Source organism: Elephas maximus, chromosome 2 (assembly GCF_024166365.1).
Source record: "Elephas maximus indicus isolate mEleMax1 chromosome 2, mEleMax1 primary haplotype, whole genome shotgun sequence".
Lineage (NCBI taxonomy): Eukaryota > Metazoa > Chordata > Mammalia > Proboscidea > Elephantidae > Elephas > Elephas maximus.
The window spans coordinates 222637343-222656390 of NC_064820.1; the positions used below are offsets into that span (position 1 = coordinate 222637343).

The 19048-nt window shown below is 41.5% G+C and overlaps 1 protein-coding gene across 3 annotated transcripts in view; it reads left to right on the top strand.

Moving 5' to 3' along the window:
* The window catches only part of IGSF5 (immunoglobulin superfamily member 5), a 65401-nt gene that overhangs the window by 37496 nt on the left and 8857 nt on the right, over window positions 1-19048 (top strand). For 2 of the 3 annotated variants that reach the window (XM_049874898.1, XM_049874900.1), the window contains exons 5-8: window positions 7259-7396; window positions 10930-10954; window positions 14737-14837; window positions 16926-16999. In XM_049874898.1, coding sequence (XP_049730855.1) covers window positions 7259-7396; window positions 10930-10954; window positions 14737-14837; window positions 16926-16999 — 338 coding nt within the window. The remainder of the gene's footprint in view (window positions 1-7258; window positions 7397-10929; window positions 10955-14736; window positions 14838-16925; window positions 17000-19048) is intronic. The other variant, XM_049874901.1, reaches the window with a different exon arrangement.

The window sequence follows — 19048 nt, forward strand, 5'->3', positions numbered from 1 at the left end:
TGTACACTTCAAGGACATCAATTGCATTCCTTATGTTGTATAACCATCACTGTTATCTATTTCCAAAATTGTTCCACCACCCCGAATAGAAACTCTGTACCCATTAGGCAATAACTTCTCCCACCTCTCCCCAGCAGCAGGTAACCACTAATCTACTTTGGTCTTTACACACTTGCCTATTCTAGATATTTCCTGTAAGTGGGATCTTACAATACTTGTCCTCTTGTGACTGACTTATTTCACTTAGCAGGATGTTTTCAAGCTTCTACCAAGTGGTTGCACGCATTAGGACTTCATTTCTCTTTATGGGTGAATAATATTGCATTGTATGGATTATCACATTTGGTTTTTCCGTTCATCTCTTGATGGGCACTTGGGTTGTTTCCCCCTTTTGGCTACTATGCATGATACTGCAGTGAACATTGGTGTACAAGCATTCGTTTGAGTCCCTGTTTTTTCAGTATGTACCTAGGAATGGAATTCCTGGGTCATATGGTAGTTCTATGTTTAGCTTTTTGAGAGACCACCAAACTTGTCTTCCAGAGTGGCTGCAGGAATTGGCTTTTTTAAAATAACAGTCTACATTATCTTAACGGGGCTGAGATTGGGGGCTTTTAGGCTAAAAAACCCAAAGGATTTGCCTCCTAATCCAGCTTCATCTTGTGCTACTATCCACATAGGCTTGGGTACCAGATAGCCTAGGTTCAGATCCCAGCTTGCCTGCTCACCAGCTGTGTGACTTTGGGCAAATGACTTAACCTCTCTGTGCCTCAGTTTTCTCACACCTAATTTTTTTTTTTCTTTTTTAATTTATGGGGCTGCTACTGGTGTGAGAAGTAAGTGGTATAAAACTCCTAAAGCACTTCAGGGAGCCTCTGACCCAGAGTACATACCGTAGAAGAGCGAGCAACTATCAGCATTTAGTTTATTGATCCAGAGATCCCCTTCATTCCCTCTAGCTGGCCCAGGAACACGGTTTGCACATGTTGGTGGTGGCATTTTGTATTAATATAGCTGTTTTCAAGAAATTCTATGCAGCCTTTAAAACTCTAGGCATCCGTTTGAGAGCACGTGGGAATACTATTTTCCTTTTCTTCATAGATGGGAAAAGGACAGTTTCGAGGCTGAGATTAAAGTCACAGAGTCAATTCAGTAATGCAGTCCTAATGTGCATACAGTTTTGTGAAGGAACATAGGGAGGAAGGCAAATGGTGTTGAACTTCCTTAGTCACTGTTTGTGGCTTACTCATGGTATAGTATCCTCCTCCTCTCTAGCAATTTGCTATTCACCTTGAATGACACACACCTGTACCTTCCACTAGGGAACAAGTTGGTGGCTACCTTTGGACTCTCTGAAAATATATTAATTTCTTAGAAGATCTGGATTGTATCTTCCCCAGGACGACGATTTCCGAACATGGCAGAATGGGAAAACATGAATCAGAAGAGCTGGGGTTTCCTTGAACAATTTTTTTTTATCTTATCGCCCTGAGTAGCTTATCCACACAACGAAGGGGTTAGGTTATTGACTGAAGCATTCTGAACGAGGTTCTGTGTTTTCTGTTCAACGTCACAATTTCTGATGTATTGCTGTATGACTGTTATTTATTTTTCTTAAATCTATGTGAATATACTCACTTAAAAAATTAGTCTCATATTAAACCAAACTATCTATGTTTTGTATATGTTTTGGAGGTCCCTGGGTGGTGTAGCTGATTTGTGCTTGACTGCGAACCTAAAGGTTGGCAGCTCAAACCCACCCAATAGCTACATGGAAGAATGGCCTGGTGATCTAATTCTATAAAAATTATAGCCAAGAAAACTCTATGGAGGAGTTCTACTCTGTAACACATGGGGTTGCCGTGAGTCAGAATTGACGTGACAGCAATGGGTTTGTTTATGTGTGTTTGTGTGTGCAGTATGTGTTAAATTAAAAATTACCATTAAAGGAAGAAAGTGTCACCCGTGTGTCTTCAGTACCATTTCATGCCTTCTCCTGGTGCATGCATCGCGGGGTCACAGCAAATAGGAAGTGAAAGAGCAAAGGATGGGCTACCTGACACCAATTTTTGGTACAGCCAGAACAGGGAGTTTTAGGTGAGAGCCGTATTTCTTCCCTAAAGTTGGTGTCTGCATAAGGAACAAGAGAGGCGGTGAGACCCCTCTATTACCTAATCCCTTTCTTGATTCAGTTTCCAACCCTGCAAGGGGGCCCTCCCTTCCTTTAAACAGGCACTCCCTGAGGACAAAGTGTGCTGTCTCTGTATCAGAGCAGAGGAAAGGTTGTTGGGTTAAGACTTGGTTGGCAGGGGGTTGGCGTGCTAATTGCTTTCTCAAGCAGAGGAAGAAAAGGCCACTGATAGGGAGTATCTATCTGAGTAGGTCAAACGAGCATGTTGTCTTAGACCAGTAAGAATTTCAAGCTTATCTCTTAAATTTGAGGGCAACCCTTATGTTTAACCTCTGCTGGCTCCCTGATTATGAAAACTAATATTTGCAAACTTTAGTTTGTAAAAGAGTTCACCACACTGAATTGAGGATGACCGCAGAAATCTCCAACATAGGCGTTGTAGCTTAGGGCTCTCAGCACTTTGACACACTCTCCTGAGTCCCTGAACAGCCCAGGGGTGGGGTGGATGGGGAGGCAAGAATTGTTACCAGTAAGCAAGCTGGAGGCCAAAGGTAACGCAGCAAGTAAACGGTGTCCGTGGGATTTGACCGGTTCCGTGGACACAAAGCCCACAGCTCTCTCAGTCACAAAGCTTCCCGATGACGGGCCAGTTTTTACATCTGGATAGTGAATATTTTACATGCAGTTCGGGCCATAATACTTTTATTATCACATCTGCGGTGGGAGGGGTATGGGAGCATCTGTAATGTGGGGCATTGCTTGGGTCGTGTTTTAGCTGCACATTAGGGATCCTTAAAGTGTGCGTCACCAACACCTGCAGCAGAGTCTCCTGGGGGTGCTATTCCAGTGAAGAAGGACCCTGTGTTTGCATGTGCAGCATGTATTCCAGGTGACACTTGGGAGCGCTAGTGTTAGTAAACCTGCTCTGTGGTGCAAAGGAATAAGGTGTATTATTCCCATTGCGAAGAGATTGTCTTGTTTGAGAGCTTCAATTCTTTAGGGCTGGGGGGCAAGTGACATGGGAAGGGTATGATCCTGTCCTCTTTGCTCTTCACCTTTCTTTTGGGAACCATTTTCCTGTCTCTATCTGTCCTAGCCCGTCTTAGAAAGAAATGGTGGGTGACCTGGAGATGGATGGCATTGGGAAAGTAGTTCTGACTTTTCTACAACGCTGCAACTATTCGGGGCATCTTAACATGGGAAGGAAGGTGAGTCTTAGGCCTAGCTTAGTTGTAGTTGACTGGTGTAGATGTTTTCTCCATGTAGAGTTGGAAGGGAACTCAGACTCTTCATCTGTCCATCCATCCGTCTATCCATCCATCAATCCATCTATCATCCATCCGGCCCTCCACTCATCCTCTCATCCACCCATCCACTCATCCATCCATCTGTCCATCCCTCCACTCATCTGTCCATGAATCCCTCCACTCATCCATCTATCCATCTGTCCATCCGTCTGTCCATCCATCTGTCCGTCATCCACCCATCTATGCATCCATCCATCCATGCATCTATCTATCCATCCACCCATTCAAGGTGCTAGGCACTTGGGGTACAAGAAGACTAAGACACAGTCTGTAGCCTTAAGGAGAATAAGTCTAGTTTCAGCAGTAGCAGGTACATAAAAAAATGAAAACAATAGTAGTCATTTTCAGAGACACTTGAGATGGTAATGGGTATGAGATGTTAAAAAAAAAAAACTACCAAAATTACTTAGTTTTCCTTAATGCCTTAGGAGGAAATTTTAAAAATCATTGCAAGTAATGCCAAGAAGCTTTGCGTGAAGGGCAGAAGACCAATATCTCTGTACATTACATGATTCTTCAAAGCACAGAATTCTCTGCATTTTAGCACTTCCTTTTAGACAAGTCAGTGGATTATTCTGCAGTTGGGTCCTCGCTTAACCACGAGTCAGCATCCAGGTGGTTGACGATTGTAGACACCAGATCGTTAGTGATCATCTCTAACCATTCCTACAATTTTTTTCTGAGCATTTAAATTTGTTGTAGGCATAGTGCATCAACTACAATTGAAAGGTCAATTTTTGAGGAAAACTCTAAAGAACATCCAAGAATTGCTTTTCAACGCTAACTTCTAGTTCCAAAGTGCTAGATGGCTGTTGATTTAAAAGCAAATCGTATTTTTGTTCATAGGAAGTCTATTGTTTTAATATTTTCTAATGATTAGTATCTAATAAAATAGCGTGCACATACAAAGAGACAGTATCCAAGCACTCAGGGTTGAGCAGCAGAGTTTTTTTGAATAGCAACTCACATTTAAACACATTAGCATAAATGTTTGTGGTGTAATTTCAACTGGTTCAATGAACCCAAAACCAAATCTGTTGCCATCGAGTTGATTCTGACTCATAGCAACCCTCTAGAACGGAGTAAAACTGCCCCATGGGGTTTCCAAGGAGCGGCTGGTGGATTTGAACTGCCGATCTTCTGGGTAGCAGCTGAGCTCTTAACTACTGTGTCACCAGGGCTCCAACTGGTTCAATAGGAAGAAGTAAAATGTCGGATAAGGGCTATTTTTGGGATATCAAAGAGTCCATGGGTCCTGAATAAACTGAATGCTTCGAAGGCCAGCGTAGCAGGGGCAGGGGTCTGGGGACCATGGTTTCAGGGGACATCTAAGTCAATTGGCATAATAAAATCTATCAACAAAACATTTTGCATCCCACTTTGAAGAGTGGTGTCTGGGGTCTTAAACTCTAGCAAGTAGCCATCTAAGATGCATCAATTGGTTTCAGCCTACCTGGATCAAAGGAGAATGAAGAACACCAAGGACACAAGGTGATTACGAGCCCAAGAGGCAGAAAGGGCCACATGAACCAGCGACTGTGTCGTCCTGAGACCAGAAGAACTAGATGGTGCCCAGCTACAACCAATGACTGCCCTGACAGGGAACACAACAGAGAACCCCTGAGGGAGCAGGAGAGCAGTGGGATGCAGACCCCAAATTCTCATAAGACCAGACTTAATGGTCTGACTGAGACTGGAAGGACCCCGGTGGTCATGGCCCCCAGACCTTCTATTGGCTCAGGACAGGAACCATTCCCAAAGCCAACCCTTCAGACATGGATTGGGCTGGACAATGGGCTGGAGAGGGATGCTGGTGAGGAGTGAGCTTCTTGGATCAGGTGGACACTTGAGACTATGTTGGCATCTCCTGCCTGGAGGGGAGATGAGAGAGTGGAGGGGGTTAGAAGCTGGCAAAAAGGACACGAAAAGAGAGAGTGGAGGGAGAGAGCAGACTGTCTCATTAGGGGGAGAGTAATTGGGAGCGTGTAGCAAGGTGTATATGGGTTTTTGTGTGAGAGACTGACTTGATTTGTAAACTTAAAGCACAATAAAAATTATTTAAAAAAAAAGAGTCCATGGGTGGTGCAGACAGTTAAGTGCTTGACTAGTAACTAAAAGGTTGGCGGTTCAAACCCACTCAGAGATACTTTGAAGAGGTCTAGTGATCTGCTTCTGAAAGGGTACATCCTTGAAAACCCTGCAGAGTGCAATTCTACTCTACATAGATGGGGTTGTCATGAGTTGGAATTGTCTTGATAGCAATGGAGTTTTTTAAATTTTTTTTTTTTTTTTTTTACATTAGTGCAATTTCTATAAGCCATCGACATATATGTCCCACAGGACTTTCTGCGATAATGGAAATGTCCTATACTTGTGGCAATTGAGCACTGAAATGTGGCTAGTGTGACTAGGGTATTGAATCATTAATTTCGTGTAATTTTAATTAAAATTTAGATTTTTAATTAAATCTGAATTCAGATACCCACATAGTATTGAACATCTCTGGCTATGACATGGGTGTAAAATATCAAAATAGACTATTTCTCTCTTTCCCTCCTTTCTCCCCGCTTTGATTTCATGTGTGCTCTGCCTCTTAGCCCTCCTCTTTTTCAAGTCTAAGACACCTGTATAAAACAAGAGGGAAATGTAGACACTAAGGAAGGTAGATTGTGAGGAGCTATGGGAAAAGCAGTTACTGTTTGAGAAATGGATCCAGTGGGTGGGGCTTGGGTGTGGCTGGAGTGAAGACCTTGTGCTCGTTGTTTTTAGAAGTAGGTCTTCTTCCATTTGTCCTGATTTTCTTGGTGCTCTAGAGTCTCGAAGGAGGCCTGGTGGTGCAATGGTTAAGCCCTCAACTGCTAAACGAAAGGTCCGATTTAAACTCACCAGCTGCTCCGCTGGAGAAAAGACCTGGCAATCTGCTTCCATAAAGATTTCAGCTTAGGAAACCCTGTGGAGCATTTTGACTCTGTCTTACAAGGTCACTGTGAGTTGGATTCAACATGCTGGCAGACAGCAACAACAATTAGAATTTTGAGGGTTGGCAACATGAAAATGAGAAGCAAATGCCTTTCTTCCATTCTTGTCCAGTAGTTTGTTGTTGGCTGCTGTCGAGCCAGCACCTGACTCATGGTGACCCATGCCCAATGGACTGAAACACTGCCTGGTCTTGTGTCATCCCCATGATTGGTTGCAGATCAAACCACTGTGATCTATAGGGTTTTCACTGGCTGATTTTTGGAAGTAGATCACCAGGCCTTTCTTCCTTGTCTGTCTTAGTTTGGAAGCTCCATTGAAACCTGTTCAGCATGATATCAGTACTCAAACCTCCACTGACAAATGGGTGGTGGCTGCTCTTCAGGTGCCTTGGCAGAGAATTGAACCCTGGTCTCCTGCATGGAAGGCAAGAATTCTACCACTGAGCCACCACTGTCCCCACAGTCCAGCAGCAGGTGTTCAGTAAATATTTCTAGACTGAATAAAAGATGTATGAGTATGTTAATCACAACTCCAATGGCAGAAAGCTGAAATTCCGCTTTATCTACCTTTCAGGAATGTTAGAGACATTAACCAACTAATATTCGAAAACGATTGTATTCCTAAGCAGTTATTTATTGGTGGTAATAAGTATTGTAGTGAATGAGACTCTAGAGTATTGAATAATTAAATGAATTGAAGGGAAGCTGGCATGTAACACCTTACCACATAGGCCGGGTAGTTATTTGAATACATAATTTATAATGTGGCAGAACAAGTGATTACAAAGGATAGACAGTAACAAGCATCACTAAAATATTTTTTTCTCCTCTCAATCTTATAGGCAATACTGATAAACCAGGCACATCATTGCCTACCTGGGCAATAATTCTCCTTGCTGTATTATTTTCATTGCTTTTGATCCTGATAATTGTTCTGATTATAATATTCTGCTGCTGTGTCTCCAGGAGAGAGAAAAAAGGTAATATTTTTGTTCATATAGGTTTGTATCTATTTTTAGACTTTTGGTATGAGCAGTTGAAGTTCATCAGCTCATGAGCTCTTTCTAAAGATACATTAGCTTTCCAAGCCCTTCAAAGGAAATATGCAAAAAGAAAAGACTTTCTCAAGGAAGTCATTCATTTGGGGTCTGCTGTGAACTTGTTATACTCCCAGGAATCTGAGCTGTTTACACTTTTGAGAAGGCAGTAACATGGTACCTTTCTCATCAAAGACACTGATTATTTGGTTTTTAGGCTTATTTGGCAGGATTTATGGCTGTCGTAATGTATGATATAGATGCTACAGCTTTTCTAGAATAATATCCACCTATCTGAGCACACTAAAGGTTGTTTTCTAGTTTGTGGAATTCCAAATCTCTCTTTATAGATGAATGTTGATGTGGTAGAAGAAAAGATAGTCTTTTATTGATAAATAAAATAAAATAAAAATAATTCCAAATTTCTTCTGAATGAGATCTTCTGAGATACTCCAAGATATATCAAGGTAAGGGCCTTGTTCAGGGGTCGGGCTCAACACTGAGGTGGATTCAATGTATAGTTGGGTAGTTAGTGACTCCGAAGGCCAAAGGATGCTGTGTTACGTGGGCAGCTCAGGTCTTTCTGAGTGTTGAATGTATGTGCCTGTCTGTCTTCTTCTGTCATAAAACCTTCACCTACTCCTATCTGAGTATTTGGAACAGTTCAACTGTTTTTCTTAAGATCAGAATTTTGATATTAGGCTACCTGTGAGTTTAATTGCATCTTTTCTTTTGTCAACACAAACTATCATACTGTTATTTGATAATTTTTTTTTGTTTGTTTTGGTGCCAGGCACAGTGCTAACTCTCTTACAAGGAATACCTGTCTTAATGAGATATTCCATGTAAAACACTTGGTCCTGCCTTAACTAGGCTCATGATCCAGTCTTAATGCCTCCACGGACTTGTTTTGGGTTTGGAGAGTTGATACAGTGATATGACTTTGTATCTGGGCACTAGAAATTGAAAAAATAGTAAACTCTTGTTGGTCCAGGTTAGATGGGAATTTGTTTTTACCTGGGATTTACCTTCTATGCTGCAGATTGATGGCTCAGATAAAACACACTGGACTTCAAATGAAAACTATTGAGTGTAACTTAATTTCTCGTTTAGACGTCACTGTGAATTGTTTCATACCTTCAGATAATTATTTTGAACCTTAACGATTGTGGAGTTGTTGCAGAATATCACTTGGACTTTCTGCTTCTTGTAGGCTGTTGTCTATTTCATAATAACCTAGTAAGGTTAGTGATAGTTGGGGCCCATGTAGGGTGTGTGGAAAGACGACCCCCTAATTCTTAGTTCCTTATTTACAAAGTGGGAATAAAAACTATAGATTTTTTTTTGTGTGTGTGGAAATTGTATAAATTAATATATGTAAAAGTTTATATCCTAGGTTTTACCCTTCAATTAACTTTGAGATAAAATGCCCATGTAAGAGTGAGCTATTTCCTTTACCCTTGTCTGTAGCAAGCCCAGGCAGGGCTATGAACAGACTTGTGAAGGCCTATTTACAATCTTGCCCCATCCCACCAGGTATAATTCACTATGAAAACTAGACTACACCTTAACATAAATGGCAAGGGTCTGATAATGCTCTGGGTTTCAACATTTAAAAATAAATATTAATTATTTATCATTATATTAATATATATTCTATGAAATAGATTCAATATTATTAATTTTTATTGTCTAGTATTAATATTAAACATTTACACATTTAAAAAAGTTAGCCATTATATGCTTCCAAAAGTACATTCTGAGCTCTGATTTGCTGATGCCGGAGAATCCAGGGCTGACTGGGAATAGCTGTGGGCCCCACTCAGCTTGGCCTAGAGACCTTGGATTGTCACATTGGAGAGCCAAGAGGGATTGGGAGCTGGTCTCCTCCAGTCTCCCACTGATGGGAGTGCAAGGAGCATCCTTCTAGTGGAGCCCATGTTCCGGGGTGGTGCAAACAGTTAGTGTGCTCAGCTGGTAACTGAAAGGTTGGAGGTTCCAATCCACTCAGAGACACGTTAGAAGAAAGACCTAGTGATCTGCTTCCGAAAAATCACCACTGAAAACCCTGTAGAGCACGGTTCTACTCCGAACACACACGGGGTTGCCGTTAAGTTGGAATCCACTCAGTGGCAACTGTTATTTTTTTTTTAGTGGAGGCTGTGGAGGGAGACCAAACTATCTCTCCTTCAATTCCAGTAGGATTGTTTCTGAGGTTCAGTTTGGGGTATGAGTTGACAGATATCATTAGGTCTGAACTTAAGCGAGAACATTATCTAAATTTGGAAAATGAGTGTTTTTTTTTTTTTTTTAGAGCTCAGTAAAGTTTGATAGACCAGAAAGCCTAGCCAGGAAAGCACAGTGGTAGCGAACACTGGCTTTGGAGTGGGGCGGCCCAGGACTGGATCACACCTCTACACTTTTCCATCTTGAAATTCTCAATCTCCTCCTGCCTGTTGATTAAAATCAAACCAAACCAGTTGGTGTCAAGTCAACACTAACTCATGGTGGCCCCATGTGTGTCAAAGTAAACTGTGCTCCATTGGGTTTTCAATGAATAATTTTTTGGAAATCGATCACCAGGCCTTTCTCCTGAGGCACCTCTGGGTGGATTCGAACCACCAACCTTTTGGTTAGCAGCTGAGCATGTTGTTAACCAATTCGCACCACCAAGGGACACAATCAATTTAATGACAGCATTTTCTTTGGTGGTGGTAGGGAACGTAACTCTGTGGGTTGAAACCATTGGCACATATTGGCTAAAAATGTACCTTAGAATTCAAAAAATATGGTATTTTTAATTCTTAGAATTAAATACAGTATTGTATCATTACTCATTGGTTAAAAATGTGGCAACACTAACCCTAACTCTTGGGGTGTTGTAGTGATCACATGAGAGAATACATTGTACAGCTGTGGCCGGTGTGGTGCTGGCATACGGTAGATACTGAGTGAATGTCTGTGGGGATTGTTAACACAGAACAGCTGTCCTGGGGTGAATGGTGTCTTTATGCTCTTCCAAATCAACATTCACTAAGTACTTATCGGATACCTACTACATTTCTGGTGCCCAGGGCTTATTTGGAAACCCTGGTGGTGTAGTGGTTAAGTGCTACGGCTGCGAACCAGAGGATAGGCAGTTCAAATCTGCCAGGTGCTCCTTCGAAACTCTATGGGGCAGTTCTACTCTGTCCTATAGGGTCGCTATGAGTTGGAATCGACTCGATGGCACCGGCATTTTTTTTTTTTTTTTTAGGGCTTATTTATTTTACTGATAATCAGTGATGAATTCCAAGATCCTTATGCTTGGAAGCCATTTGATAACTTGGGTTGGGGGAACAGAATAATGCCCGTTGGCTTACAAGTAGTCACTAATGTGGGGTCTCTAAAAATCAGGGGTTTGATAAAAGTCATCAATACGTTTATTTTCAGAATAATTATCCTGAATTTACTAATGCGATTTTGTTCTTTTTCAGAATCTAGTTATCAAAGTGAAATAAGGTAAGTTTGAAATTGCATCAATTTTCTGAAAACACACACACACACACAAAACAAACCCAGAGACCCTAGGATTTAGGTTTCTGAAAATTAAGTACTGAAAATGGAAAAGACTGAAAAATGTGTATGCCAATCACAAACTCTTGGGACAGAAGTAATTGGTAGAATAAACTAGGGGAGTTGCTAGTGCCTCTGTTTGACTTGCCCTGTGCTCGCTTAGTAAAATGTGTCCGATTAGCTCTGGTGGCGCAGTGGTTAAGTGCCAGGCCGCTAACTGAAAGGTCCGTGGTTGGAACCCACCAGCGGTTCTGAGGGAAGCAGTTTGCTTCCATAAAGATTAAAACCCTGAAAAAACCTGTTGCCATTGAGATTCCGACTCATAGGGCCCTTATAGGACAGAGTAGAACTGCCCCATAGGGTTTCCAAGGAGCAACTGGTGGATTTGAACTGCTGACCTTTTGGTTAGCAGTCAAGCTCTTAACCACTGTGCCACCAGGGCTCCACTATTTCCTTGGAAATCCTATGGGGCAGTTCTACTCTGTCCTAAATGGTCTCTATGAGTTGGAACCGACTTTATGGCAATGGGTTTGGTATTTTGGTTTGTCTAGCATTTGCAACTCATTCCACAAGAGGGCATGGTGCACCCTGACTGCTGTTCTTGCTGTGAGTTAAGGCTAGGAACTCAAGTACTCTTTCAAGGATGTTAAAAGAACCAGGCAGAGATCCTGTTGGAATTTCTGGGGCAGTGGAAAAGAGTGAAACTAACTGGTTGCCTGGAAGGCACCAGGCTGACCCATTAGATAGTGTCACTGCTTGGACAGCCAAGCTGGGAACTGAAAAAATTCCTGTCATTCCCACCACCATCCAGAAGTAGCTGCAAGGACTTTGAAGGTAACTAAGTCAAGGGCGTACAATCATATGCAATTGAAATGTCAGTATTTCATTAGATCTGTTTAAAGATTGGGGTTTTAAAATACTTTGTGAATGATTATGTGTGGCCGTCATGTGGCAGACACTATTCATTTCCTTCTGAGCTCGGTGACTTCCTGCTAATGATGCCTTCTGAGGACACCACCATGCAGTGGCAAAACCAAGCAATCTAAAAACACACTTCGTTTGGGACCAGACTAGGGCAAGAGAAATCTGACCCTGTTAATTATTCTGGGGTTTCTTTTGACTGCTGTCACTGGCAAGATCCCAGCCTGATCCTTGGGTTCACCATTCTTGACTGAGCCATTGTCTTCCACTTCTGTTTTCTGGGGTCAGAGGTGATCTCACAATGCAATGATCAACAGGATTGTGGGTGGAGAGTAATAATAATATATTACTGTTGTTGCTGTTGCTAGCTGCCATCGAGTTGGCCACCCCATGTGTTATAGAGTAGAACTGCTTCACAGCGTTTTCTTAGATTTATAGATGTTTTTATCTTATTTAATTTTCACAATGATTTTATGAGGCTATTCTTGCATTTCATAGATGGGGAAACTGAGAGGCACAGAGAGGTTAAAAAACTTGCCCCGTAGCTCCCATCCAGAAAGTGGAAGGATCAGAAGGTATCTGGGCAGCTCTGCTCTAGGGCCTGGGCCCTACTCCATGTCTAGCCCTAGCATTTAGACCAGAGAGTAGTGCATTAGGCTCCAAGGAGGTAAGACAAGGGTGGCTTACTGGGTGACCACTTCCCACCTGCCCTGTCCTTCACTGCACTCACAGTGCTAACTTCATCTTCTTACAGATATCCTTTGCGTTGAAATAACACTTATATTTTCTTATAGAATCAATAAATGTTTATTGTATGGAAAATTAAAAAAAAAGTTAAGGAATAGTTTTAAAATCACCTATCATTCTATTGCCCGGAAGTAATTATTATTATATGTACGTATGTTCACATTTATATACCTACGCACGCACACGTATGCATTTTGTAAAATTTGGGTCATGTATACATTATTTTATAGACTGCTCTTTTCACTTGACACTTCTGAAGTGACACTTGTATTTTCTGTTAACTAATATTTGCCTACAACATTTTATTAAATAAAAATTTTTATTGAAGTGTAACAAATACAGAGCCTTGGTGGCGCAGTGGTTAAGATCTCAGTTGCCCACCAAAAGTTTGGCAGTTCGAATCTACCAGCTGCTCCTTGGAAACCCTGTGGAGTAGTTCTACTCTGTCCTACAGGGTCATTATGAGTTGGAATCAACTCGACAACGCTTTTTTTTTTTTTAACATAAATACAGAAAAGTCTACAAATCATAAGTGTGTAGCCTGATTAATTTTCACAAAGCACCTGTGCCTGGGCATCGAATGTCTAAGTCAAGAACAAGAACATCACTAGCACTCCAAAAGCCCCCTTCAGGCCCTCATCAAATCACTACCTACCCCCTCCTCCCCAAAGGTAGATGTTCTTCTGACATCTGTCCCCATATCCCCACAGATTAGTTTTATAACAACTTTATATAAATAGAATCATTTAGTAGGTACTCCTTCCTGTCTGTCTTGAGCTTTCAACTGAAAATTTATCCAGATCATTGAGTGTAGATGTAGACTGTTTATATTCTGGTTATATATGTTATTATATTCTTGGCATATACTGGCATGTATCCATTTTACTGACAATGGACACTTGGATAGTGTTCAGGTTGGGGCCATTACAAATACTGCTGCTTCTAACACATGTCTTTTGGTGAACATGTGTACTCATTCCTATTCGGTATTCTGCTGGCCATTTGTCTAGTAGGGAAGGCTGGGACATAGGGTAGGCACGTTTAACTTTAGGTGATACTGCTACACGGTTTTCCAAAGTAGGTGTACTAGTTTAGATTTCCACCAGCTTTGATAAATAGGTGGTATGATATTCCATCTTAGAGTTGTATCATAGTTTTATTTTACCAATACCTTATTGTTAGACATGGAATCCCTGAGTGGTGCAAAGGGTTAAGTGCTTGGCTACTAACAGAAAGGTTGGCAGTTCTAATCCACCCAGAAGTGCCTTGGAAGACAGGCCGGGAGATCTCCTTCTGAAAGAGCACAGTCTTCAAAACCTTAGGGAGCACAGTTCTACTCTGATATACGGAGTTGCCCTGAGTTGGAATCAACTCAGGGGCAACTATTTTTTTAATTGTTGGACACGTGGGTTGTTTGCAATAATAAATAATACATAACTTATGAATTGACAGCCTTTCAAGTAAATCTTTGCACATATCCTCCATTACTTTCCTAGAATAAATTCTTAGAGGTTGAGTATGAATATTTCTAATTCTTCGTCTATCCATTGTCAAATTCCTTCCCCTAGGAAGCTGTACTGTGTTTTTGCTTTATTTCAGGGGTTAGCACAGTTTTTTCTATAGAGGGCCAGATGGTAAATATTTTTGGTGTTCACCAACCATATGGTCTCTCTTAAAACAATTCAGCGTTGCTGTTGTAACATGGAGGCAGCATCAACATTATGAAAGCAGGTAGGTGTGGCTGTGCTCCATTAAAACTTCATTTACAAAAACAGGCAGTGGGCTGGATTTGGATTCTGGGTCATAATTTGCCAACCCCTGTTTTATTTGCTTGTTGGAGTCCATGGACCTACCCTGAGAAACTTCCTTCTGTCTCCACAATGGGAGTGCAATTGATGGCTGGGAGTTTCCATTCTGATGTTCACCAACTCCTAAGAAGCCAGTGAGCCAGCTGTGGACTTGTCATAAGTTCTATGTGTCAGGATGCTCTGAGCATAGCAATGTGAACCAAATATCCATTGCTGATTAACACGTTACCTCTTAAAATGGTCTACTTCCAGGAAATCTGCAAATGTGAAAACAAACAAAGAAATGATGGAGACAAAGATAAAAAGTGGAAATGAAAACTACGGATACAGGGCAGATGAATCAAGGACCACAAGTGAGTGGACGTGTTGGGTGAGAGAATGGCCTCAAAACAGCGTGTTAGAAGACAGACTTGCTAAAACACCAATTTCACAAGGCAGATACCTGAGGGATTCTTGGTCTTTGCTTTTTGGGTAATTTTTAGAAGAAGAAGAAGCACTAGGAGTAGGAATATTCTAGGAATAGAATAACAGTAAAAGTTCACTCATTTGTCTAAAGCTTAAAAAAAGGTCAGGACTGCCCTGACAGGGAGCGCAACAGAGAACCCCTGAGGGAGCAGGAGATCAGTGGGATGCAGACCCCAAATTCGCATAAAAAGACCATACTTAATGGTCTGACTGAGACTAGAGGAATCCCGGCTGTCATGGTCCCCAAACCTTCTGTTGGCCCAGGACAGGAACCATTCCCGAAGACAACTCATCAGACATGAAAGGGACTGGACAGTGGGTAGGTGAGAGTTGCTGATGAAGAGTGAGCTAATTATATCAAGTGGTCACTTGAGACTGTGTTGGCATCTCCTGTCTGGAGGGGGGATGGGAGGATAGAGAGAGTTGGAAGCTGGCAAAATTGTCACGAAAGGAGAGACTGGAAAGGCTGACTCATTAGGGGGAGAGCAAGTGGGAGTACGGACGGAGTAAGGTGTATATAAACTTATATGTGACAGTCTGACTTGATTTGTAAACGTTCACTTGAAGCTCAAAAAAAGTTAATTAAAAAAAAAGGTCAGGTGGAAATCTTAGAGTTTTAAAATGTATTTATAGGGTTTTTTTTTTTTTTTTTTTGCTTACTCTTTCCTCATGAACCTGCTTCTACCTTAAAGTGCCTGAGGAGGCACTTTAATACCTCAGGAATAACTCCTCCAGAACTACAACTAGAATGGAATAAAACTGAAATCCAGCAAGAAATTTGCTCCTATTGAACTTTATAACCCGATTTTGAAAAGTCTTTTTGTAGGATCTCATTTATGACCTTTATAGGATGTAGTCATAAGTGGAGGCGGGAGGGGTACGTTTCTTGAAGGCAGCGTTACTAGTAAGCAATAGGGGTAGGATTTGAACCTTGGTTCCTTTTTTAGGACTGATGAGAGGGGAAAGCTGTACAAATAACTCCGTAGCAGTCTGAAAGCAAACCCGGCTCCCTTGTTAAAGTTGCCGGGCAAAGTTCATTAAAGATTTCCAGACAACCAACCTTTGTTGGGTGGGCTGAAAAAAAAAATTTTTAAGACTAAGATTGGGAATCTGTTTTCAGCAGCCCCATTCTTTTCATTTCACCACAGCTGCCTTCCGTGTGAGGGCATTGATGGTGCAGAGGCAGAGTTCTCGCCTTTCATGTAGAAGATCCAGGCTCAATTCCCTGCCAGTGCACCTCTCATGCGTAGCCACCAGCCATCTGCCCGTGGAGGCTTGTATGTTGCTGCGATACTGAACAAGTTTCAGTGGACCTTCCAGAATAAGACCAGGAAGAAAGGCCTGAGAATCTACTTCTGAAAATCAGCCAATGAAAATCCTGTGGATCACAATGATCCAATCATGTTGTGCATGGGCTCACCATGAGTTGGCTGACTCCATAGCAGCTACCAAGAACAACAAGCCTCCCACGTGTGTTCTGAACAATACGCTTCAGATTTTAAAGAATTCCATAAAACACTGACTGTGTCCTTTGATAATCTGACCACAGCTTCTTGCAAAATTTCCTGGGGGTGAACATGCATTCATTTGTGTTTTGAGCAATTAAGCAAGTAACTTGATAAAAATCTTGACCAAAGCAACCCCCTGTTCCCCGCTTTCTTAAATTTGCCCTGTGTTTATTTTCTCTGGTCAACCATTAAACCTATGGATCCATCATGTGTCGAACTCAGACCCATGTGTCAAGAAAGGAATAGATTATGAGTCAGTTTACCATATTTTTATTCCATTTAAATTGATAAAGTTCTAAAATTATGTACCCTCAAGGAAATTTTTTTTTAAACGTTTTATATGGTTAAGGATTACTTTAAGGCAGGGATAATAAATAAGAACAAAGGTATTTCTTTATAAATCAGAATTGTTAGAATACGTAGCTTGGTTTTTGGGACTGTCACTCTAAAGTCACTCTTCTCTTGCAGAGATTTCTTCTCTCCCTCCAAAGTCCTATGAACCCAGTGTTCCGGTACAATGCAGCACCACGTATCCTCAACAGGTGAGCTAGATAATTTTTTTCCTTTTCTTGGAAATTTTTGGCTATTTCAAACATTTATCTTGTCTACATACCATACCAGTTGCTGCTGGGTCAGCTCTGACTCATGTCGACCCCGTGTGTATCAGAGTAGAACTGTCCTCTGTAGCGTTTTCAAGGGCAAATTTTTCAGAAGCAGATCACCAGGCCTTTCTTCTGAGGCACCTCCAGATGGACTTGCTCTTCTAACCTTTTGGTTAGCAGCCAAGTGTGTTAATGCTTTGCATCCCCCAGGGGTTCCTAACCAGTTGCTGTCAAGTTAATTCTGACTCATGGGGGTCCCCTGTGTTACAGGGTAGAACCACTTGGCTGTAATGGTTAACTTAAAGTAAACAGTGGATTAGGAGCCCTGAGGACATAGTGTATTAATTTCCTGGTGCAGAGTCAGCTCCTTGTCTTTTTGGGTTTAGAGTCAGCTTTAGTTGTCATACATGTATGAATTAGGGCTTATATGCAGAAAATGAGATTCTTTTATATTCCAAAGCATATTAGACTAAATATATAAAACCAGGGCATTTGCGGTCCAGTAGTAGAATTCTCACCTTTCAGGCAGGAGACCTAGGTTTGACTCCCTGCCAGTGTGCCTCATGTGCAGCCACCCCCCATCTGTCAGCAGAGGCTTGTGTGTTGCTATGATGCTGAACACGTTTCAGTGGATCTCTCAGACTAAGACAGACTAGGAAGAAAGGCCTGGTGATCTACCTGTGAAAATCAGCCAGAGAAAATCCTGTGGATCACAGTGGTCCAATCTGTAACCAGTCATGGGGATGGCACAGGACCCAGCAGTGCACAGGATTCCCATGAGTCAGGGGCTTACTTGATGGCAGGTAACAACCTCAACTATGACCCAGTACCATATATATATATATATATATATATATATATATATATATATATATATATATATCCAACACTGTTTTTCTTTTTGCCTATTTGGAATTTACTTTTATTGGAGTTTTCTTCACAAAGTATAGAAAAATTCTGGTTTATGAGTTTTCCAATTGCTTGCAATTTAAATAAACAAGAATTTTATGCAATTTTCACTAAACAGGCAATTGAGGGAGAAGGGAATACGTTCATAATAACTAAGAATTGACAATTATGAAGGACAAAAAAATAGAATTAAATAGATAAAAGTTTGTAACTGGGTTATTTACTTGATTATTCCTATTCTCAGTATTAAAATCTAACAACTAGATTTTTTTTTTCTTTTTTTATTGTGCTTTAGATGAAGGCTTACAGAGCAAATTAGTTTCTCATTAAACAATTAATACACATATTGTTGTGTGACATTGGTTGCCAACCCTGAGACGTGTCAACACTCTCCTCTTCTCTTCCTTGGGTTCCCCATTTCCAATCGTCCAACTTTCCTGTCCCCTCCTGCTTTCTTGTCCTTGCCCCTGAGCTGGTGTGCCCATTTAGTCTCAGGTACATGGTTGAGCTATGTGTATTAGTATTTGTTTTATGGGCCTGTCTAACCTTTGGCTGAAGGGTCAACATCAGGAGTGACTTTAGTACTGAGTTCAAAGGGTGTCCAGGGTCCATACTCTTGGAGTTTCTTCGGTCTGTGTCACACCAGTATGTCTGTGAGTTAGAATTTTGTTCTACATTTTTCTCCAGCTTTGCCCAGGACCCTCTATTGTGGTTCCTGTCAGAGCAGCTGGGTACCATCTAGTTGTGCTAGACTCAGTCTGGTAGAGGCCATGGTAGTTGTGGTCCATTAGTTCTTTGGACTAATCTTTCCCTTGAGTCTTTGGTTTTCTCCATTCTCCTTTGCTCCAGATTGGATGGCTTCTCACAAGCTTTTAAGACCCCAGATGCTACTCATCAAAGTAAGATATAGAAGATTTTCTTTATAAACTGTGTTATGCCAGTTGAGCTAAATGTTCCCTAAGACCATGGTCCCCAGCCCTCAGCCTAGTAATTTGGTCCCTGAGGGAGTTTGGATGTGTCTGTGAAGTTTCCATGACCTTGCCTTGGTCAAGTTGTTAACTGGCACCATTTTTTCACCTC